General features: G+C 39.4%; 2 protein-coding genes across 3 annotated transcripts in view; both read right to left on the bottom strand.

The window, feature by feature from the left end:
* Positions 1-9,495, bottom strand: part of gab2 (GRB2-associated binding protein 2) — an 80,554-nt gene extending 71,059 nt beyond the window's left edge. For both annotated transcript variants that reach the window (XM_041809684.1, XM_041809691.1), the window contains exon 1: positions 9,104-9,495. In XM_041809684.1, the coding sequence (XP_041665618.1) occupies positions 9,104-9,175 (72 nt within the window). In that variant the 5' untranslated portion in view covers positions 9,176-9,495. The remainder of the gene's footprint in view (positions 1-9,103) is intronic.
* A 1,474-nt stretch (positions 9,496-10,969) lies between these two features.
* nars2 (asparaginyl-tRNA synthetase 2, mitochondrial) lies at positions 10,970-20,031 on the bottom strand. Its single transcript, XM_041807680.1, has 14 exons — positions 19,715-20,031; positions 17,738-17,847; positions 17,513-17,633; positions 17,249-17,389; positions 17,083-17,163; positions 16,799-16,893; positions 16,524-16,656; positions 13,298-13,396; positions 13,138-13,175; positions 12,987-13,053; positions 12,724-12,861; positions 12,491-12,588; positions 11,611-11,637; positions 10,970-11,528 (listed from the first exon to the last, which is right to left on the bottom strand). Exons 1-14 carry the CDS (start codon positions 19,868-19,870, stop codon positions 11,384-11,386), a joined length of 1,449 nt encoding a protein of 482 aa, XP_041663614.1. The 5' UTR covers positions 19,871-20,031; the 3' UTR covers positions 10,970-11,383.
* Positions 20,032-24,897: the final 4,866 nt, after the last annotated feature.

Here is a 24,897-nt window from a genome sequence, read left to right as displayed (position 1 = left end):
ATGTTTTTTTTTCACACCAGCCATAAATAGATGGCGCAATGGAAATACCTTCTCTCTATTGCAGCAGTGCCTAATAAGAAGTCGATAGATCAACCTTCAACATGGATAAACAGGAGAAAAAAGACATTTACCATTGTTAAATGTCAAAAGATCATCGCAGTGCTTTTTAATGAAGAAAAATCCGGTGATGAGGAAGTTTCGGGATTAGCAATCTTCCAACAGTAATCTGATTCGCTATCTGTGGTTAATAAGCTGTTCAGTGTCAGTTGTTAATTAGCAGTCCTTGATCTGTGCTATGTATGAAAATCAAGGCACTTTAATGACAGGTAAATCTGACCCATTGGCTGTTTGAGGTGTATAGAGATCCACGGCGGTTCTAGTGTTAAACGTTACTAGCATGGCTGTCCATTAAGGAGGGGAAAGAGGATAGCTTTGAAGGACCCAGGTGATTTGAGGGTTCATGGAGATCAGTCAAAACATGGTCCATGGCAAATTTTGGCTATGACTATATCTCATTTTTAACCTTAAACAACAATTCTAATCAAAGCAACAAATGTACACCTTTATATTACATTTTATTACATTTCTTTTTTTTTTTTTTTTTACTTTTTCGATTATTTTAGGGTATTTCTAGCCTTTATGTGATTGGTTAGCTAAAGAAAGACAGGAAATATGGGAAGAAAGAGCAGGGGGAGAACATGCATCTTTGCAGCTGGGGACCTCCAACAGGCACTGGGGCTGTTTGAGTGTGAAGCGGTCAAGACGAGGGTAAGTCTGACACCATGGTTCTCTGCCGGAGCATCTTTTGAGCAGAGTCCTCTCCACCAAGTAAAACTCCATTTTGCAATAAAATGGTTAAATGTATGACGAGAGTGTTCCTGACTGAATGTAGGTTATAATTTAGAATGATTTATTGCTTGAATTGTTGAAAAATACATAAGTTGAGAAACCTAATAATAATCACATATCAAACCGCAATCAGAATATTGAGGAAAAAAATTGCAGTTAAATTATTATAGTAAATTGTTAAGCCCTAGTTCATTTTTCTGCACAGTAATAATACTTGATTCAGCAGCTAGATATACCAGATGCCAGCATTAAAAAAAATGGACACAACAGATAATAATTATAACTGGTATTTTTGGACAGGAATTTGGAATTTGGACAGTTTTTGCAAACAGGGCCACTGCCAGCCAATACCAGTGATAAACGAATGCATCTGTGCATCCCTGTCACAAAGAGGTTTAAACAGAATCAGCCTCTGAGTAATGTTAACAAAACTTTGGGTAACTTGACGTAATCCCTGGTTCTTTGATAACAGAGTGAGGTGTTTAACTATGGGAATCGCTTAGGTGTGACCTATTTGGAAGCTCCAATGACACAACGTCTGTCTGTGACAGGTCAGAGTGTGCTTGGGGCACGCCCTATCACAGTCGACCTGCCTCTGTCCAATCATTCTAGGCAGTTTTTTTTCTGTGCCTATGCAAGGAGGGATGTGGAGGTGAAACACTTCACTCTGTTATCAAAGAACCATGGATTACGTCAAGTAACACAAAGTTCTTTTCTAACTTTGTTCAGTGTTTCACTATGAGAGATACAGACAACTCCCGGATTGCATGAGCATCCCAAAGCCATAAATATTACAGACTTAGCACCAGTTTTCAAAGTGACCGTCTCCAGCACTGATTGTGCCACAGATGGCCCTGAAACATACCATCTGTAAAAATCTGACAAAAGTGCCGGGCGACAACCAGCTCACCACGTCACAGATGTCCTGCACTGAGACACCTCTAAGCAGAGCCCAAGAGGTGGCCATGCTCCTAGTGGAATGGGCTCTCAGGCCTCGAGGGGCCTGCAGGCTCCTAACACGATAGGCCAGAGAGATGGCTTCCATGATCCAGTGGGATAGCCTCTGACGAGATAGCAGTTTGCCCTTATGAGGAGTAGCCCAAGACACAAACATCTGATCATTTCTCCTGAACACTGCTGTTTTATTCACATACATGTGCAAACCCCGTACTGGGCACAGAGTGTTAAGTCTCTGCTCCTCCCCTGATGAGAAAGGAGGAGGAAGAAAGGCCATCATCTCCACTATAGGGGACCTGTACGCCGCCTCCACCACTTTAGGCACAAAGGCTGGATTGGGTCGCAATCTTTAGAGAGCCCAGGATCAAACTGTAAACGAGAGGGTTAAATCAACAAACCCTGTAAATCACGAACACACTTCACTGTTGTTAAGGCCAGTAATAATGCAGTCTTCAGAGACACAAACTTCCTCTCCACTGCCTCCAAAGGTTCAAATGGGTGTTGAGGCCTCTAACACAACTGACAGATCCCACAATGGAACCAGGGGTCTTGAAACTGGTAGTTTTTCGCCGAGCCCCTTTCATAAAAGGGCTACTAGAGGATGCTGCCCTACCCCCAAAAACCAACGTGACAACAAATGTGACAAATAACTGCTAATTAAACCTTTATGGTTGAAAAAGCCTCTCCTTTGTCTATTAAGTCCTGCAGAAAAGACAGCAGGTCAGCCACCAAACAATGAAAAGGGATTGTGTGCCTCGAGGTGCACCACTCTTCACCACTGTAGAGAGCATGAGATTAGATGCAGCCCACTTCCAAACCTCATACAAGCTGCTGTCCACAGCAGAAGCAGTGTCAGAGGCACTGGGGGGTGTCTGGACTGCTGGACAGGGAAGGTGGAGTCATCCTCCATTTCCTCCATCTCGTTCATGTCGAGTAGGTCAGAGTTAGCATCGCCCTCTGCCTCTTCCATGCTCGGTTCCACTCCAAGTAGGTCCTCAAAAGTGGAGGTAAATCCGGGCATTCTTCCTCCATCATGTCCACCCAGCTCTTTGTAGCTCACAGCTGATGGGAGCTAGTTGTAGCCTGCGGAGGGGCTGCGGTCAGGGAAGGATCCTGACTGTTAGCCACTGCTACTCTCACTTTCCTTTCCAAATTATTTTCTGGCATCTAAGTGCAATGAGAACAGGACTGTGGATCAGCCAGGGATGCTTGAGCATGTTTAAAGCCCATGCAGACTATGCACAATAGATGAGGGTCTCTGCCCAAGATAGATGACCCACATGACGCGGGGCACAGGCGGGACGCAGCCCTTTTGGTTTTCAGTTCCAGTCCTTTAGTGGGAGTGGAGACCAAAGACATGACTGCCAGAGGAAAAACTGAAAAAGGCTAAGCTGAATTAGGCGCACTGTTATGTTCTAGCCTGTCTGCAAAGGTCGCTAGCATCTGGAGTTTAGCCCGAGCTAGCGTTAGCTGAGAAGCGGGAGATATACTCGCTGTAACACGTTAGCAGACTGGTGACGCTAAGAGGGCTCGCCTTGACACGTTAGCCTCTAACACCGACACAGCAGTAAGCAAATACTGTATGGCCAACCTGTTCGCCTTGACGTGGACACTGCTCTGAGTTAGCAAGTTAGCAGTTAAGTAATGTCTATGACTTACTCAGCAAATCCGAGCTCAACCCAGGAACAGCAACGTATTCCTTAACGGGATGTCTCTGAACAGTTTAGCAGTGCCTAGCTAGCTAGCTTAGATGAGCTGAGGGAGCTACTGTAAATTTCTCACGGTAAGAAAGAGAGAATGATTCGACAGAGGCGGGCCGACTGTGATAGTATAAGGGGGCGTGCCCCAAGCACAGTCCGACCTGTCCGTCACAGACAGATGCTGTGTCATTGGAGCTTCCAAATAGGTCACACCTAAGTGATTCCAATAGTGAAACACTGAACGAGGTTAGAAAAAGAACCTTTTGGTTTGTAATTTTAGATTTCACAGCCATGCAATGATGTGCACAAAAGAAGGAGAAAGTGGGCAACATTTTGGCTCCAAATGAGGCAAATGTCAGCCTAGTTAGGCTAGCATCAATGCTACTGATACAACACTAATGTGCTGATAGTTATAAATTACACCTTGAGGGTCCGTTCAGGTGGCCATCAATTTCTGCAGGCAGGCCTGGATACCAGTAAAAATCAAACAATATCCACTAGGGAAGCATGATATTGACGGTATGATATGATTTTCAGCAGATATGAACATTTCAATGTGTTTACAATACATATTTTGGCACTGAAACTCTGACTACAACAGCTTTAAATATTGGCTGTATGAACAAATAAATTAGTATTGTTTTAGGATCAACGGACTCACATCAGCTGAAGCCTTTTTCTACATTCATCATTATTTATTTTAAGTAACGTAATTTGTCAATGGCTAAAATTAATTTGTAAATATCTGCATATCGGATATCGGCAGAAATTCAAAATCATGTATCACTAATATCCATACCTCTTTCAAAGCCACAACAACAAAAAAAAAAAAAAGAAATTTTGGGCAATATTGACTAACTTCTTTTTATAATCATGAAAATACTGAAAAGTATCAGAGAATCAATCATTTTGCCAACCTTATCCCTGAGTTAACCCTGCCATTCAGTCTTTTATTATATTACTTTTGGCAGCTGATATCCAAAGAACACATCTAAAATACAGAAAGCCGACATCACACCCTCTCTTTAACAAATGAAAATGCCAAGAAAAATCCATACAACTCTCAGACGGTGTGTCCATTGATTTGGCAAGGATGTTCCTGATCCACTCTCTTAAACAAAACAATGGAAAAACACATTTATAATTATAGTGTGTGGCTGCAGCATTGCTTTGTGATGCAAGCTGTTTCAAAATATCAGCAGAAATTACAGCAGGAGACTCTTAAAGAAGGTGTTGCCTTCTGTTTTAACTGCTTATGTCTAAAATATCAAACAGAAATAAATTAACTTATTAGCATGTGTTTTATCACGTACTTCCTGAAATAAACATTTTAAAGACTGCTTTGTCTAGACAATTGCAGTAACTTGAATATGTCGCTACTTTTATTGTTTCAGAAGCAATAGTTCATTACTTGGAGTTTATATGTCTAAATGTATAGGAGTTTGCTTGCCATTTTAAAGATTACTGCATCCATCTCTGCTGTCCTGCAGCAACACCATTGCTTTTTCCAGGTATTGAATAGGTTTCCCCGTCTCAACAGCATCTCCAAACGCTAACACAACGCATTGCTCATCATCTTGCCTTGTTGCATCCTGCAGTTATTTAGTTACAGTGCTGTGCATAACTTTTAGGCATGTTTATGCATGACAATGCACCATCTCATGCTGCAAAGAATAGCTCTGTGTCATTGGCTGCTATGGGCATGACAGGAGAGAAACTCATGGTGTGACCCCATCCTTCCCTGACCTCAACCCTACTGAGAACCTTTGCAGCATCCTCAAGCTAAAGATCTATGAGGGTGGGAGGCAGTTCACATCAAAACTGTAGCTCTGGGAGGATATTCTCACATCCTGCAAAGAAATTCAAGCAGAAACTCTCCAACAATTCACAAGTTGAATAGATGCAAGAATAGTGACGGTGATATTAAAGAAGGACTCCTATGTTAACATGGAACTTTGCCTGATAAGATGTTTTTGATTGAAATAGCTTTTGATTTCAGTAAATATAACCTCCTAATGCTGCAAATTCAATGAATGACCATTTTCAGTTCTTTACAACCTATAAAATCTTTTAAAACTCTGTTGTGCTTAATAATGTGGAACAGTGCATTTTGGTTTTTTTTTATTTTTTTAATAATGGTTATCATTATGAAGTTTGTTAAAAAACATTTGAAATTTGCTCTAATGGCTGATGACTTGAAAAATACTCTGACTGTCATTTGCATTAATATTTCGGAAAATAAGAGAAAAATGTCATTTGCTTAATAATGTGAAAAGCGGTGTCAAGAGTGCTGAGGGGATCAGACGGCACTGTGAGGAATAAGAAATTGTTTCAGCTGGTGGCACAGAGGATGTCAGCGCTGCCCAACAAAATGTAAAAAGCCCCAGGAATGGCATCAACTGAAGGAACCAGAAGTGGTTTGATCTGAAAAACCCCATCTATGGCCGCTGACCGGCTAGCATGAGGAAAGAAGGGGGCATCAACACAGTGATTCACTGAAAACTGCTCTGCAATCCACCAGTGTAGAGCCACTCGTTATTATCAAATGTTAGAAAAGGGTCCCAAACAACCAACCTACTTTTTGGGTACCTTTCTGTAGGGATGACAAACCTTCCAATCTCTCCCTAAAAGGTGGAGCTACACGCGACAGACACACTACAGTTCAGTGATTGGTCGAAAGAGTTGTCACTTCCCACATGACAGCAGTACAAAATAAAAAAACACAGAACCTATTATTTTTAAACATCCCATGGATTTTAAGAGAGTTTCAGGACAATCTTTTCACTCAATGATGTCAGCGAGCACTACCACCCCACAGATGACCCTGGAGGTGCAGACCTTCCTGGGGATTATCAGAGACAAGGAGTTGCAGAAGTTACCAGCAGACCCCGGTGCAGTGCCACACAAAATGTAAAAAGCTCCAGAGCAAATACAGAAACATAAATGACCACAACAGTGGGACTAGTGTCCATTGAAAGAACTGGTAGTAGATTGACCTGATGGACGCCATCTGCGGCCACTGACCGGCTATATGGAGAGAGAAGAAGGCCTCGACACAGTGACCCGTTGAAGACAGATCTGCAACCCTCCAGTTGAGAACCACTCATCTAGTGATCTGCTTGACTACAATTTGCTCAACATTAAAATATTTTGGGGCATTTTGAAGGCTTTGGATCTTGCCATTAGGGCCCAGGGTCTTCAAGAGGATCTGGCTGCAGACCTCTATGGTGGGGTGTTTGGGCGCATCTGTTGCAGACCTCTACAACAGGGCAACCTTGACCATAAGGTGGGAGAGTGACATTCATTATCCAAGCCATGACGTACTGAATGTCGTATATTTTCTGTTCCCTGTCAGAGGTTACAGTAGGTGGCTATTTTTCACAACAGCAAAATTTTATGAATAAAAATAAAAAATTTACAGAAGGGGATACATTTTAATTTTAGTTTAACACACCTCAAACTAAGGAAAACCCAAAGAGGGTTAGGGTTAGTCCCCCGAACCCTAAAGGTTAGGGTTAGGGTAATGGGGAGGGGGATACAACTAAAAATAATACACCAAAAACTGAGGCTACGTTCACACTGGACTTAACAGTGACCTGAATCTGATTTTTTTTTGCTCATGTGACTCATATCAGATTTTTTTCTGACAGTGTAAACAGCGCAAGTCACATTAAATCTGACCGTTTTGAATCAGATTCAGGCCACTTTCGTATGTGGTTCTCAATCAGCTACATATCTGATCTTTTGGAAGTTGACTGCAGTGTGAACAGGCAAACAAAAAAATCAGATCTGAGAAAATACCCGAAGTGAGCATTAAGGCCTGCAGTGTGAAAGTAGCCTAAGATAAAACCCACCAAGGGTTAGTGCGTCACTTCCTGCCCACTGGTCGAGGTCGCCCCAATTGTAGAGATCTGTAACAGAAGAGCCCAAAATGCCCAACCATTGAGGTCTGCAGCCAGATGATTCTTAGGGTCCTCCCCAGGAACTTTTTGGATCTATTACGATGGCAATATTATTCACTCAACACCCTTACTGACATTTAAAATCCACATCTTAATTACTGATAGTAGTTATATTTGATGCACACCTACAATGTTTACATCTTGAGACCCCCTGGGCCAGAGGCCCCAGGCTTTAGCCTACCTGTGCCTAAAGGTAAAACCACCTATGAACACGTGGTATCGAAAAAGTAGCAAAGCATTAAAGTTTTTACAGTCTTAGCTGAAATTTGTCACGTTAAAGATGAACAACAGTGCAAACTACTGTGGTTGTTAAGGTGTCGTTTACAGCTCCGATGGAATACATTCCATTAACACCTCCTAACTCATTCCAACATAGTGAACGATCAGACTTTCCACCATGTTTGAGACTCACAACAACAACACACCTTCAAGCTGGAATGTTTGAGAGTATGTGAAAGTAGTATCTGAAAATATCCCTCTGCATCAGGATGTCAACTATGTCATATGACAGCAATACTGAGGAGTAAATGGCCCCAATTGTCTATAGCCTTGGCTTTAAGTGAAAGGAATTTCAGATGGCCAGATTATCGCATTAACAAGTCTGTGTGTTCTAGACGCTCCATCTCATGACACTGTTTTCTGGCTCAAACTGTGTGCAAGCACTTGTTTACAGGTTATTGCTCAGGGTGAGAGGGCTAGGAGGCTGCTCCCTGCTCTGCTGCCTGAGGAAGGCCATTATGTTAGCTCCATTATGCCTTGTGAGGGGGTTTTCTCTCTCTCTTGTTGTTTATACAGTACTGCAAGCTAGTTTTTTCCTCTGTACCACTGCAGCTGCTGTTCCATACTGACCACGGTGGTCTCTGTGTAAACATTAGCAAGCTTTAAGTGGAAGACAATGAGGAAATGACAGGACAAAGGGGGTGCATTTGAAGACATTCAAGGATGGATTTCCAGATGAAACAGAGGGATGACATCATGGCAAAGTCAGCTAGTAGGAACATGGAGAGGCCTGGTAATGCAACACCATACATAAACAATGGACAGCTGTATTTATAGGAGATTGTCTCATGGTCCTATCTGTCTTCATAAATCCTATTATCTGATTTACAGCCAGTCCCCTGCCCAGCAAACCAACATGAGGCAGGCAGCCTCGGCTTAAAGAGCCTTATCATGACTCCCAAATGTTGTGGACATCACTTCTGTTGTGGCTGGGGTTGGATGAAAACTGCTTAAATCAATATCTGATTAGACATTACCTCATCGTGATGAGATAAAGAGATACAAGGCAGTTTGTGTTTGAGTCTGGGGGCTATTTAGTCAAAATTGTAGACAGCCGTTGGGTATTACAAAGGCTTACCTCCATAGGACCCCAGAGTGGGTGGCCTACTGTAAAACCTGGTAACTATACATGATATTTAACATATTTCAAGCCTGTTTTCAGTGTGATGCCTTACAGAGAGGAGATGTCCAGATGGTAGTGGGTGCACCTGCTACAATGGGACTTTAAATATCAGAGTTTGGCACCATTTATCTGAGAGGGAAACGAGCAAAACGAAGAGCAGCAATCTTGACAGATAAAACATTTCCTCTTAACTCCTACAAGAGTCAAACTTAACTAAAGTGTGATTTACTTACATATCTCCTCAGCTTTTTCTCTGGTGGTGACTTTCTCAACCAGCCTTGGAAGAGGATTTCTCCGCCGCTCATGTTTGTCACTGTGTGCACTTTCTTCTTGCTCTAAAACTGCCGTCTGTCACTAGAACATGACGGCTCCTCAAGACTTGCCTATTCAAAGTGCTGTCGGCGTTTGGCTCTCCCTGCTGCAGTCTGCTCCCCCCATTTGATAAAGAGGGGGGAAAAAAATCAAAGTAGAGCTGCTCGGAGATGTTGCCAGTATCTCCTGTCCTGGTCGTCTCTGTGCGAAACAAAACCAGCGCGCAATCCAACAGTTTGAGGGTAAAAAAAGAAGCGCAACTGGACTTGTGGGTAATTTACGCACGACGAGCTGACGAGGAGCCGCTGGGTAACTCAACTGATGCAGGGTGAGGAAGTACCGTAGGGTGTCTGCAGTTTGTTTTCCCAACTCACACCACGCCCACCGAGCAAAGAGAGGGATGGGCTGAGCTGGGATGAACAGGATGGGAAAACGGCTTGTCGTAAAGTGGCTTCAAGAGCCCAAAACGTCAACAAATGACGGGACAATCACTCTGTTTTAAAGGCTGATTCGCCCATATGCACTTGATAAAGTTAAAGTCATGGTGTTTTATTCTGCACAGATTCCTCTAAAAGAATTTTAACGTGTTTGCCAGGTCTATACCTATAAAAATACAGCCTAGTAAACCGAGAAGCACGGCAAATACATGACGATATTTATTAAGTTCTGCTGTTTGAAAAAATAACTTGACAAATAGCTATTTGCTACTGTTTCATTTTTATGGGAAAAAGCGCCATCTCGTGGACATATTAGGCTTTGTTTTTTATGAGCGCTTATAAGTGATCATGATAAACAGTCGATGCAGAGAGTCCCCTCATACTGCAGTAGTGGACTCAGGATGTTTGAAGGACAGGCGAAATACAAAAAAGGGCAGCTGCTGCATGCCTTGGTGTACCAGTGCATCAGTTTTGTCAAGTTTTGCCCACTTTGGTGGCACCAAAATAGGCACTTGTCAAATTTTGTCCACATAGGGGATACCGAAGAGGGCACAAAAAAATAATTTGTCCAATTTTTCCTTCCAAGAAAGCTCCAAAAAGGGCACTTTACAAATTTTGCCCGATGAAAAGGCATCAAAAAGGGCACTTTGTAGCATTTCCCATCAAGAGGGCTCCAAAGTGGGCCCTTTTTTTAAAATTTTGCCCACTAAAAGGGCATTTAATCAGATCTATTTCATATTGGAGTCTCTCTTGAGGACACTTTATCATATTTCCATTCCATAGGGGCATCCAAGAGTGCATTTTCACATTGTTTTTCTCCCCAACAATTGGGTACCAGGGGGCAATTGCCCTCTCTGAATCCTCCAGTGTTATACTATATTGGTTAATAAGAAAGTCATGAATAACAGATGATACATTTCATTTCATACCATCTTGAGAAATAATTAAATGTCTCCCAACAGTAATCAGAGTTCTAGTTGAAATAGTGCCAAGGCAACAAAACAAGTCTTGATTTAACACAAGAAACTGATACAAAAGAAAACAACAGCACTGAAAATCTGAGGCACTCTGATGCACTAAAAATCCTTTACTTACATGTCCTGATGACTGATTGATTGTACTTTATTTTTGTGTCATGCAGAAGAGGTGCCTAACCCTCATGGGTTTATAAGACAACAGGAATTCCATTGAAAAGTAAAAAAACAAATTAATTAATTGCATTGCAATCTTTTCATAGCTCAGAATTTAACAATACATTCAGCATTTTCACCCAGGTTTTGCAGATAAAATCTGCTAAAAAAAAGGATCCTTTTCTGAAACAGATCTCAAGTTTATTATTATCATCCAACCATAAAAACATTAATCAGACAGTTTCTTAAAAAAAAGTAAATCCCTTCTATCGTCATAAAATGACAGTAAAACAGAAAATTGTGAGGCTCTGAGTCAAAATGCGCAGACATCCTTGTTTAATAATGGATTTTTATTACATCAGAGTGCCTCAGATTTTAGCTTTTGACAGCCATTTCTACCATAGACTCAAATCTGCAAATAATCTGGCAAGTCATTCATTCATTTCTTGCAGTTTTATTCTCATCCTGAAGAGCACCTGATCCCAGTTACAGTGTTTTAGACATTTTTGACATCGTGTAGTACTCACCCTCCTTTTTTCTACAAACAGATACAGTTGAATGTTTGCTGAAGTTTCACAAGACGCAGAACAAACTTTGATTGAAAAAAAGTGTGTATTAGGCTTTAAAAGGTGTCTCAAAGAAGACAAGAATGAGAAAATCTGGGGAAAGGAATTGCATCCTTGATGTTTTCAACACCAAGAACACACTGCAGGTATCGCTCAAATCCTAATCCAAAACCACCATGAGGGACAGAGCCAAAACGCCTTAAATCCAGATACCTGTGAATGAAAAAGAAGCCATTAAAACTCTGTTTTAATGTGAGTACGAGACTTTAAAATGTTAATATATTTTTAAATTTACCAGCTGTAGGTCTCCTCTAATCCAGCCCTGAAAAGGAACAAGATTTATGTCAGAGATTTAAAAATGTATAATACATCTTCTCATGTGACGTTTTATTGAAGTTTAATACTTTTTAAAAAACCCTTATTATGGCTTCATTGTTTTATCAACTTTGAATCTTTTTCAAGACCCCATAGACACCCTGAGATTTTTATGCACAAAAGAAGAAATATCAGGGATTTTCAACGTCCAACAGTCCAGCATTGACATTATAGGCTTGTTTTAGTCTCCTTGATGAAAACTAAACTTACTTATTATCAAAGTTTTTAATCATCAAATATATACTTTAGCTAGTTTTAGTCTGGACTTCCTCATGGAAAAGAGGTGGTTGGCAAACTTTTTTAGTCATATTTTAGGTGGCAAAATTAACCCTTCATGTAGTTGCACTACAGCATTGGTTCCCAACCTGGGTCCCAGGCACGCTTTAGGGCTTCACTATTGCTTGTATTAAATAATATGATGGAAAAAAATGGATAGTTTATACAATGATATTTAGGTGAGAAAAATGTGTGAAGGCCTATTAGGTTGGGATTTTATTAATGAAAACAATTTGATGCTTATTTTAACAGAAGTGTCTCACGAATGTCTATGAGGGTCCTAGGGGGGCTCAGCTCGTCTTAGATGAGAATAAGGGGGGTTCTGGCCTTTAGTATGCGGTGTCCTATACATTTTTTTATTTGCTGCAGTACTGTAAATGTAAAATGCACTAGCCATGAGACACACAAGTGGCTTTATACCCATTCTAAGTGAATGAAAATACAAAATCCTGCACAGATATGACAACTGCAGTTCAAATACATTAACAAGAGCCTTCTGATCCCACTGGCTTCTGTGCTCTTACTCTTCAAGCCGAGCCCTCAGCAGATCCAGCCTCTCCTCTCTCAGTGAGCCCCCACAGAGCTCTCCAACTCCTGGCACAAGAAGGTCCACTGCAGCTGCCTGCACACAAACGACAGCCGGAGTCAGCTCGGATATGCAAATCACTGCAATAACCCAACTGACATTACAAGGAAGGGACTGAGTGGATAAATCATTGATTCAGTCTGCATCTTCAACAGTGTAACTGGGTCTTACTGTATGCTCAGGAGGGTCCTGGTTGTCTCTTGCATAAAAAGGCTTCAGATTATACGGATAATCAGTGACAAAGACTGGAATGTTGCCACAATGTTTCACCAGGTGCTTCTCATGTTCAGTCTGAAGGTCACAACCCCACTGTGGAAGAGAAGAGCCCGGTCAATGTGGAGCTTTGTGTCTTGATAGAGTTAGGAGCAAACAAACAGAAGAGGTAGATATCAAATCTGCACAACCAAAGAGAAAATAAAACCATGGCTGCTTACGTGTGTGGGGAAGGTGAATTTCTCAGCACTGCGATTAAGGATGTCAATAGCTTCAGTGTAGGTTATCCTGAAAGAAGATTAGGATATGATCAATACCCCGTTATTCTTACTTTTTATGATTAAAAGCCAGGATTACAGGAAACAGACTCACGTAGGAAATCTCTTCTTCAGCATAGAGTCTACAGTTCCCTTAGAGAGTACAGATGAAATATGTAAATAACGATTACAATGAACTCAGATGCAGTTATGACCGGTTGTTATAATGAGCCAGGTTATATATAGAGGTTAAATAAGTGTCCTCCAGGACTCACCCTGTGTCCAGGAGTCACATGCTTGTGAAACAAATCCACATCCCCTGGACAGTGAGCCAAGACATGCTCTGTGGCCGACCGGAACACGTCCTCCATGACCTACGAGGTGGACCCAGTTTAATAATTAAAGCTTGCCTGGGCAACTGTGCACAAGGGCAACTTGAAAAGGCACATAAGGTTGATGTAATATTTGAACTTGTAACCCAGGGCACGATTACATGTGACAGTGGCTCTCTTTATCTAAATGCTTGTGTTTAAAGAATTATCAAGTATTAAATTAATGCTTTGCAATCAAATTTCATGCTATGTTTTCTCGCTGTCTCTGGACAAAATGATGCCTGCACAGCTAAGTGAAGCCATGTGAAGGGAATAAAGATGATACGATTTCTTTAAAAAGTTCATTTTGAACACCAAATCTGATTTTATTAGCAAAACATGCCCAAATGAATACAGACCATTAGCTTTCAGAAGGGTGACGAGCAGTGTGACTGATTGTGAAAATCAGGACCAATGACGATGATTAAAATTACAATTTAGCAAAGTGCCAACACCTATGTTTTTGTCACTGTTTCTATTGGTGTAAGACTCCTACAGTTACAATATCTGTCATGTTTGACCATGAAAACAGGTCAGTTAGTCCAACAGGTGTCTTCCCTTTTTCCTGGTAAAATTCCTGGTATTTCCTATCTCTATTTAGCTGTCCAATCTAAAAACCCTAAGAGTAATCTTTAAAAAACTGATGTGAAACAACAAACATTGGTTTCTGGCATTGGCGCATGACACGTAATTTGCTGATTGCCGATGTTTGTCAAGAGGGCTGATATCAGCCAATACTGGTGTTAAACAGGTGCAATGTTGCATCCCTGATTGTCACATTGCTAGAATTTTAAACACTGTTAAAACACTTGTAAAAAAATCAAATAAGATCAATTGTTAGGGTGCTATGTCAACAAAAACAGAAATCATTTGCAACCTGTTTTAGGTTTCTTGTTCTCAATCAGCAAAAATTGCAAGCAATCTCCTGCACACTAAGGCTGAGTGATATGGGAAAATAAACTAATTGCAATTTTGTTCCCAGTATTGCAATAGCAATTTGATATGCGATTATTTCTTAAGTTACTTACATTATATATTTTTTTTACCAACAAATACAAGCAGTAATTATAACCTACATAATCTTAGATGAAACTAGAGCTGAACAATTTTGAAAAATATCTATTTGTGACGATTTTGACTTATATTGCAAATTGAATAGGAACTGATGTATTGAATGGAGTTATAATTTTATGTCAATTTCATATTTAACAAGAAAAGCACTCAGAGAGTGCAGACCTCCCCCATTAGCCCTATCTCCCATTAGTGAAGAACCCTTCAAAAAATTCCTGGATCTGTCCCCATGTGCCTCCCACCACGGCATTCACCGATTACTCCCTCCCCGGTAGGATGGAAACATGGTGAGGCAAAGCACTGGCTTGCTACAGGTGCCAACAGATACACCCATGGTCTTACCAGACAATTGGAAGTCATGGCAGAGGGTGAATATTCCTCTATTCCTCCCAGCATTGTGAGTATTCTCGCTACAATTCGCTGTCTTTCTCTCCATTACGCTCAGTGGTATCAGTGCAGACCTCTGCCATTAGCCCTATCTCCCAATAGTACAGAATCCTTAAAAAATTCCTTAATCCAGATGGTGATTCAGATCACTCCCAAAATCAAATCAGTTCTTCCTAATGCCATTTCTGACATTTCCTGAAAATTTCATTAAAATCTGTCCATAACCATTTTTGAGTTATGTTGCTAACAAACAAATGAACAAACCCACCTGATCACATAACCTCCTTGGCGGAGGTAAGAAGAAAAATCTACAAAAAAGAAGTATTTTTGTTGACTATTCTTAAAAAAAAAAAAAAAAGGAAAGAAAAAAACCTGTGGATGATTGCATGATATGTAATGCATGTAACACCTCTGAGGCAAAAAAAAAGTTTTAAACTGCTATTTTGACACAAATTTTAGGTTAAAGAAATGCACCTTCTGCGTTTTGAAAATTGCAGCAGGTGATTTCATTTAATTTTCAACTAATTGCCCAGCCCTACTGCTCACTGTCTAAATCCACAGGTGGAATCAGTACAAGGCCATTGAACTAACAAGCACAGATACTTTGGTTAAAATTCACTTGAGCAGGAGTAAAATAGCTGGTCTATAAATCTACTCAAGTGAAAGTAAGGTTACTCAAAGTACTGAGTAGCTACTTTTGCTACCTAAGAGGGTTGTGCTGTAAAATTGAATATCTTCTTTATGTAAAGTAACAACAGAATATGAATCTCTATCCGATTTTTTAAGGTAAAGCTACACCATTATAATAAAGTATGAAACATCTGGTTTGAGTTTTATTTGGACTGTCTGTGTAATTGTAGCTAAACTACTGCACAGTTTCATGTCACTGACATAAAGCCAAGACCTCCTTGTTTTTCTTTACATAATTATGGATGACTATTTAAAATGTGGTGAAGTGCATCACTTCCCCCAAAGTATACTTATATTAAAGTAAAATAGAAGTACACAAAAGATTATTGTGTCTCCAAAAAACATCTTGCTCCCTGGCTGAGCCGTATGACAACCCCTGGTATATAACATTTTTAAAAAGAAACTTAAACAAACCAGTCATGTACTCATTCATAACATCTGTCTCTTCTTCTCATGCCCGCTCTTGGGGGCTTCAGCATTTACAGCATTTTAACTAGCTTACTGTATGTGGGGGCTGTTGTTTTGTTATGGATAAAATGCGTCAATCTTGTTTGCAAAACTGAGTTTTTTTCTGTGTGCCATCTTGTGAACTGTCCTGAAACTATAAATCTGTTGTGTTATTTGTAATTACATACCTTAGGACATGTATGAAATGTAGCCCCTGTGGTAATTCTGGCATATTTACATTGACGTGTTTGCAGATATGTTGATTAGTATGTGCTATTCTGATTCAATAAACTTAATAATAAAAAATGAATGTGAAACCATCAAGCTTTAGTCCATCGGAGTGATGCAAGTTGTAGAGAAGGTAATACTGTTCTCCTATCAATTAAATGACAAAAAGAAGATCTGGCTCCTGTTGTGAATTCAAAGGAGCCGCATCTTTGAACCGGCTTGAACCAACAGTACAGTAGCTTATCCTACATGCTACCTTGATTAATTCCTTGAGCAGTATTATAACGGATGAAATGACATAATTTACCTTGGTGAGATCCTCTAAGGACTGTGTGAAGGAGACCTCGGCCTCCACCATGTAAAACTCAGCCAGGTGGCGTCTGCTTTGGGAGTTCTCAGCGCGAAAAGTTGGCCCAAATGTGTAGACTTTAGAAAAAGCCCTGGGAGTATGAGTAATGTGCACAATTATAAATGTACTTCAGTGAATTCCATCATTAATTTCTCAGTCACAGCACACATGATAGTAAAGGCAAATTAAAAAAGATGAACAGTTACAACATTCACTCATATGGTTCATCTCACCCTGACATTACTTCCAAATGAAGCTGACCAGAGACGCTCAGGAAGGCAGGCACAGAGAAAAAGTTCTCATCTTCATTATTCTCTGGGCTTGATGGCTACAGTGCAAGCAGAAGTACATAATCAATAAACTTTATTAAAGCTTTAAATGAAGATAACACCAGGTTCAACATCACATCACACAAACAGTCTCCTACTGGGTTGATTATTAAAAGCTTAAATCTTGCCATGTTTACAGCAGACCCTTAACTTTTAAAAGTTTTATCAACCAATCTGAGGATGCTCACTTCAACCTGAAACAGCTCCCCTGCCCCTTCGCAGTCATTAGAGGTGATGACTGGAGTGTGAATCTGCACAAAGCCATTTTCCTGGAAAAGAAGAAGAGATAAAATAATGAACACAAAAAAACCTTCCTGTGTCTACTGTTAAAAGTCCCCACACTGATGTTCTCACCTTGAAATATGAGTGAATTGCAGAAGTAGCCTCACTTCGTATTCTCAGCAGGGAGCTAAAGGCATTTGTTCTACACCTCAGATGAGGAAACTGGCGAAGATACTCTAGGCTGTGTCTCTCTTTGATTTTAAAGGGAAAATGCTGAAACAAGAAGACAATATTTAGAATGTATCTACTTACAAATAAAGTTATGAGAGTTGAAGTTTAACATGAAGCTTGCACAAAGAATGAGTAAGGTGTGTTTGGGATGTTTGCTGTCCTTACCACAGGGTTACATTCTCCAACTACACGGATTTGGTCAGCTTCAAGTTCAACTGGCTGTTTATGGTGTGGACTTTTCTTGAGAATACCTGTGACTTCAACAGCACAGCCAAATGTGAGCGAGCTTTATTTGAGGAGGAAACAGAGTAAGACAGTCAGATTATTGGGTATGCATAGCTGATATTCTTAATAGTGAAAGGTAAAGAATAATAAAAATGAGGTACTCACGGATTATTAAGCTCTGAGCTAGCAACAATCTGCAATGGCTGCAAAGAGCTCCCATCATTCACATGGAGAAAGAGATTTGCCTTCTGGGATCGTACAGAACGAACCCATCCCTTCAGAAGAAAAACAGGTCAGCAGGCTGTTTATCTTCAAAGGAAAGAAATGCCCAAATTTCTTGAATTGAAACTTTAAAAAGGAGACAAAACAAATGTATTTCAGAACACTGATGGTTACAGTATAAAGCTGTATTTTAGACCAAAGAGTAACAGTTCTGATACAGTATTGTCACAGCTTTGGTTGTAGATGCTGCAGCTGAAGTTCAGAAAATTGCATTGTTTACAGTTCTGTCCTCCAAAAACTGAAATCTCAGCTGGTGTGTTTATCTTCTTTCTAGACAAAAATATTTCAGACGACTGTGAGTCACACTTATCTCAAGTCAGGATAAACATCTTAACTCAAGACCAAATAATAAAATGCTAAAGGCTAATATTAGAAAAAGAGGGTCTACATTGCATGCAATATTTAAAAATATTGGTCACTATCTTAATTTGGAGATAGATCTCATTTCAAGACATAAAGCATGTAAATATGTCTGGTAGATATTGCCTTAACTTGTGTGTTATATTCTGAAAAATAATGTTTAACTAGTAGCTATTTCGGGGAAGTCGCTCTTAAATAAGCAGGGACAGGGGCGCTGGTGGCCACCTGGTTAGGTCACGTCCCATGTACCCAGCACGGGTTTAAGTCCAGCCTGTGTCTACTTTCCTACATGTCTCTCCCCCGCTCTCTCATCCTTGTTTCCGGCTCCATCCACTGTTCTCTCTGAATAAAGGTTCAGAAGTAAAGATGCACAGATGCCAACACCAGTATTGGGCATCAGTGTGGATGCCAAGCCTAAGTACTTGTACACATACTCATAAAACATTGCAGACACTGCAGTCGGTATTTGAAAGCAGGGCTTTCAATGGCTGAAAAAATATCTTAGTGTGATAATTTGGACATGTGTTGCAAAATTGATATGAATAGTTGCATTGAAGGAATGATCAATTGTATGTCATGCTTATGGATAATAATGAAAAAAAAACAGCAAGGAATTTAAGGTTTTTTGACAACTGTTTTAGAAAAAAATGGCACTTATATGTTAGTATGATGTGTAGGGCATAACACCTCTGCTGCAAAGAAATGTATTAAACTGGTATTTGGACCGATATTTTTCGGTTAAATAAATATTGCACCTTCTACAATATGAAAATTGCTTGCCATATCACGATTTAATCTAAACTTGTATTAATTACCCAGCCTTATTGCAAAGTATGATGTGAGCCTCTTATTATTTGGGTGTGTAGTCAAATTAGAGCCATGTCTGTGGTTCACTGAATTTTAACATAATTAAGGATGACAAAAGTAGTGAAGATGGGAACTATGCACTAATAAATTTCCAAGAGGAGGGAGTAAGATCATTAGATAAAAACAAAGAAAAAAATGAAGCACAGTCAAGGTATTGTTGAGTAGCCTACTCCTAATTGTACTCGCGATCGATAACGATCCAATGAGACATTTTTACAACATACCAGGCAAATACAGTTGCTAAGATTTGAGTTTCTGCAGTTTATGAAGGACATGTGTTCAGCAATGAAATAAAGCCTGTGCCAAGTAAATGCATGCAAAGTAAAGCATGTGCTGTAACTTAAATACAAAATTTGTGAATGTTTCTAGGAAGAGTTTGACTGATCTAAGTTCAAGTATTTCAACTTGATTGAAGAAGTTCTTCAGGGGTGATTTCACTTCACAGATATAGCAAAAGCTGCCTAATGTAACAGGAGAAAATAAACCTAGTTAAGGTATGATATAGAGAGATGATTTATGTAATAAATACTCAAGAACTCTGGATGGCTTGGCACATTAGAAGTGAGCAGGAATATAAATGTTATTTTAAAATGCATTTAAAATACATGTAATGAAAGGAAGCGCGTAGGTTACCTGTACTGTGATATTTGCTCCCAGTTCAGCTCCTGAAACTGCCTCAGACACTCTTAGTTTAGTTGGTGTTTTCTTACAGTAATGCCGAATATTTAACAGTACTACCCGAGAAGTGGTTGATGCAACCGAAAACGTTTTAACTGCAGCCTGAAACATCCCGAAAAAAGCCGCTCCTTCATGCGCACAGAGCTCTACGAGTAAAGCATGTTACGAGGACCGTAAGACAAAAAAACAACATTTATAACAATATCTTTAACGTTAAATCGTATTTCGGTTCGGCTTGACTTTCACGTTGTCTCTTTCTGTATGACAGAAGTACTTCCTGTTTGGGTGCTTCACTATTCGTGAGTTTCAGTCACGTGGTTTACGATACCCCAATCAGATGTTGGTTGCGTCACAACCGTTGCTCACTTGCTAAAGGGAGTTGTAGTTTCCTTACCTAGTAAACCTATTTTTCCATTTCATTAAGCAACCGAAAGGTATTTCAAGGCTTATTCTGCGGTATGTTCATGTTCTACCGACGACATTTTATTTGGGGGAGAGTCTCAATGCAAACATTTAACAAAATACAACAATTCTCTTTATTCTTATTTATTTATATTTATTTAACCAAGAAAGCCACATTGAGGTTAAAAATCTCTATTACAAGAGTGGCAAACTCAGGAGTTCAGTATGAACGTTGAAATATGGTTTCTGGAAAAATGATGATGCACTTTCAGTTTAAATAAGTCAGCATACAATATCAATAAATATGAGAATGGAAAAGTAAATGTTGCCAAAAAAAAAAAAAACAGCTCTCTGTATGAGACAACTTAAACAAGAACAACATTGATGATGATGATGATAATAACAATAATAATAAAAATAATAAAAAAAAAAAAAAATAATAATGCTGTTTAAAAAACCAAATATACAACATATCAGATTCACAATAAATTAATGAATGGCCTATGTAAATAGCCTAAATAAGTAAATAATTAAAAAAATATAAATTTATTCATTAATGAACAATAAATTTATCAGTAACCAAATACACAAATAAAAAAGATATAGAAATGAATTTTTTTTAAAAATGCAAATATAAATACATTAAAACAGACCAACTCTAAGGGTTAAATAAAATAGGCTAAGTTTATTTGAATAAAAGGATAACAGTAACAGAGGGGGGGAAAAGTACAAGACTATTGTAATCAAATGAAAGTACAGTTATTGTAGTTTGAATGTACTTAAGTAAAAGTAAAACTTCAGGTGTTCAAAACTACTGAAGTAAAAGGTATTTCATTTAAAGTTTGCTTTCTGCGTACTGAGTGGTTATTGAGTAGCTTTACATGTAAATATGATCTTTCCTTATTGGCAACAACAACATGAGAATACTGATCTCCAACCAGGATGTTCAGGTGAAGTCACACCTTTATAGGTGAAAATGCAACACCTGTTTTGGTGATTTCATCTGATATCATTCTCTCACTCTGTGCTATAAGGATTAGTTGCAGTCAAAGCCAAACAACTGCGCAGTTTCATGCCATTGACATAGTTTAAACAGTAGAGTTTTGACTTTTATTTTTAGTTTTATTTTTACTCAGAATTTGATGTTTTGAAAAATGTAATTAAGCACAATACTCACCTCAAAGCATACTTAAGTAAAAATAAAATCACTGATTTTAAAATGTACCAAAAAGTACAAGTACACAAAAGCTTCTCTTACAGTAATCTGAGTAAATGTAATTCAGAAGGCCCACCAATAACCAAGTGTTTTCAGGAGTTATTTAAAAGCAGACACAGATCTAATACTCCGGTCACTATCAGTAGTAGTTGAAATATTTGGATGAATAAAGTTGTTTTAAGGTAAGCTGTTTCTCCGGGTGTCAAGTTGTGATTTTTAAAAGAGCAACACATGAAAATTTCCATCCAGAAGGCCATCATCCAAGGACTTTCTGAGGGAAGCACAGCAGCCTGTGTCTAGTGTAATGAAGCAAGCAGGACAGCTATCACAACCACATGGAAATCCTCTTTCATCTGGCATGATGCATCTTCTGTCAGTGTGGGGTCCACTTGAGCGTAAAACTCGTTAATCCAATACCCACAATGACACCGGGTCTATTCCCACCGTTTGCTGCCGGAGTAAATCAGATCATGCCAGCAGTGTAATAAGATGCCACAGACAATTATTCACCTGGTCTCGCCTGTCAGCTCTGGATCCCCTGGTCTGGCTTTGCCAGCAAACACAGAGCTGGGAGTCTCCACCTCCGGCTGCTTATGACACATCATCATTAAAGCCAACATGATGCATTTGAAGAGTCGGCAGGGTCATTGATATTAATTATCTCCAGCATGGATCGGACAATTATACACATGGTCTCCTTTTAATGAGAAGCAGAACAATTCTATTTTCCAAATCATTGACAAAGAATGCGATATGAAACCAGATAATTGTTAAGGTCATGCATATCTGTATTATTTACCTGTTAGGAGTTAACCTGAAACATTGAGACTGCCCAACAAACACCTACAGCAAGGTAACATCTAAGATTAAAACTAACAGATAAACCAAAAAAAAAAAAAAAAAAGAAACCTGAATATTCAAAATAAATCAAGTTCTTTCTTAGAGATCTACACTGCCCTAACTGCACACCCCCTCCTCAAGTAGAGTGCAGTATCTAAAGCTACCACAGGGTAGTGCTGTGGCTCCACCACACTTACTACTCCTCCCTCCAAATCCCTCCTAATGTAGATTTATTCATTTACCCCTGAGATGCCTCCTATATTATTCATTTGAAGCTCCAAGGTCCAGAGAAATGGAAACAAGCTAGCATTGTTATGTTCCCTCTGCAGTTCTATCAAAAATAATGCAAAGAACCTGCTGGCTTTCATCGGCAGCTGATGATCCGGAGCAACAGTGAATTTAGGCTGCATCCAGGAACTGTTCGGTTTGGATCACTCGAAACAGCATGGTAGAGGTTCCCTCAGTGTTTAGCTATACCTTGATTTGCAATATCTCCTTTTTTTTTTTTTTTTTGGAAAGTGTGACACATGACAACTGCAGTGACATCTTGCATGTGGGAGTGATGCTTCCTGGCGTGCATATATATAAATCCTCCCACACAAGCCACGTGGTAATGTATGCAAGAAACTGGATTGAGAATGCTCCGCTTTCTGATGGAAAGTGGTGCACATCTCAGGAAAAAAAAACACCTCAAAGTAGAATGCTATCCTGTTTATACTCCACATAATATAAGTCCAAAAGAAGAGCCAAATGGCCCTCCTATGGGGGCGATACACAGCTCTGTGCTGCTGGAGCCTCTGCAGGTAGACAAGTTGTTTGGCAGTGGCCTGACAACCTTATTTGGGCTTAACAACTTGTGAAAATCAATACATGATTAGTCAGCAAAACAAAGGATTTTGCTGTAAAAGCTTGGCTCTCAGAGGATCACTGAACTCAGAGGGCAGGTGCATCATGCGCTCTCAGTAGGCCCGCCTGTCGACTGACTACAGAACCATATCGACAGCAGCTCCTGCCCCGTCCACCGGCGTTCATCAGCTGCACCAAATATTCTGCATTCTCAAATAGAGGGGGGCATTGATTTTATGTAACATGGCTCGTTAAGTGCTGATTAGACCATTATAGTGATGTGATTTCAGGGAATGGGTTTGGGTGACAGGCGGCCAAACACAAATCAAAAGAAACTAACAACCCTTACAGAAAGAGATTTGGGCTGCTGCACTGCTTCACCTCTAATTCTCCAGTTACCTCCAGAATACTGAGTTTGTGTTGCTTTATATCGAAAAGACCACAGCTCTAGAGCAGTACATGAATATTTTCTCTAAACTGCAGACAGTTGCTATTTGGAAATGGTGTTTTGCTTTCACAGAGCTTGGACTTTCAAACTGTAGGTCTGTCTATTTAAAAAACAAGTCTGTGTTAATGCTCATGCTGCAAAGATCATACAGTTTTCATCAGACAGTCATAATTAATTCAATTACAGCTTTTCAGAGCAATGTGATTAACTATCATCTCATAAATACCTTGGGTTTATAACTGATGATTCACTGTCTTTAAAGCTTCATATTGAGCAGCTCGTAAAGAAGTTAAAGTTGCAGTCAGAGTTTCATTTCAGACTGTTTTCTTTTGCTGAAAAAAAGACTTGTTTTAACTTTTATGCCTTCAATCAATTATGATGAAATGTTTGGATCTCCTCAAATGTTTTGAACTACCATCTGCCCCTTTCTGGGGGAAAAAGTTTAATCAAAGAAAGCAGCAGTAAACTGGAAAGACAGGGTTTTTTACTTGTTTATAGGGATGTACGACAGTCCAATTTAGCTGATAACTGAAATGCTAATATTTAGAGGTTCAATTAAGCTGATACAGACATTGATACCAAAATCTAAATATGTTTTTCAAACCTAAAACTTGAGCATAAGAAACAAACTTTAAAGCTTCAGAATGAAAAAAAGAAACAAACTTCAGCCTTTTGAGCTAACAATGAAGTTCAAGGAATGTGGATAAACAAAGAAAAGGACTTTGGGTGACATAAGTCTGCTGGTACAGTATAAAACTCTACACATTTAGTTGTACCTATGGCAAATATTTGCAGTGGTTATAGGTCAATATTAATAGCCAACATATCAGTTATAAATATCAGAAGAAATGTTCATATCTGCCTTTAATGAACTTTTTAGGCTAATATCTGCCAATAGCACTACCATGCCAATAATACTGTGCACCCCTACTTGAAATGTGGAAAAAAAAACATGCAGTATAATGGTTAAGAGCCCAAATTTAATGGCCAACTTTTCTGAACAGGAATTGACATCATAACAGATTGCAGGCATAGATAAGCGTCTTTACTGACTCTCTTGTTACCAGAGAGATGGCATAAACCAACATCACATACCTTATGGGTGTATTTCAAACTTGTTAAATAAGTTCGATATCAACTTTAAAGATGCATTTAAAATGCTGGTGCAGGGCTCTTCTAGTACACTCCTGGGTTATTTCTGCATAAAAAACACAGTAAATTATGCCTTTTTAATCATTTGAAGCACAAAACACTATGCCTTAGCATTTGATCATGTTGCTTCCACTGTTTTCTGATCTACCACCATTCCCTGTCGAGGCTTTTTTCATCCAAATAAGGGCGTAGCCACTCCAGAGAATGGGGAGTGATGTTAGAATGCTCTTATCA

Source organism: Cheilinus undulatus, linkage group 2 (assembly GCF_018320785.1).
Source record: "Cheilinus undulatus linkage group 2, ASM1832078v1, whole genome shotgun sequence".
NCBI classification, from domain to species: domain Eukaryota; kingdom Metazoa; phylum Chordata; class Actinopteri; order Labriformes; family Labridae; genus Cheilinus; species Cheilinus undulatus.
Note: the sequence above shows the minus strand (reverse complement) of the source record. Positions and strands in the feature narration are given on the sequence as shown.

Excerpts from the sequence above, each read along its gene's own strand:
- nars2 (XM_041807680.1), bottom strand. The coding sequence starts at position 19,870 with ATGTTTCAGGCTGCAGTTAAAACGTTTTCGGTTGCATCAACCACTTCT. Across the intron at positions 13,054-13,137 it reads CTGAAGAAGAGATTTCCTAC|GATAACCTACACTGAAGCTA; the intron begins GTGAGTCTGTTT and ends ATCTTCTTTCAG. Across the intron at positions 12,862-12,986 it reads AATTCACCTTCCCCACACAC|TGGGGTTGTGACCTTCAGAC; the intron begins GTAAGCAGCCAT and ends TCTCTTCCACAG.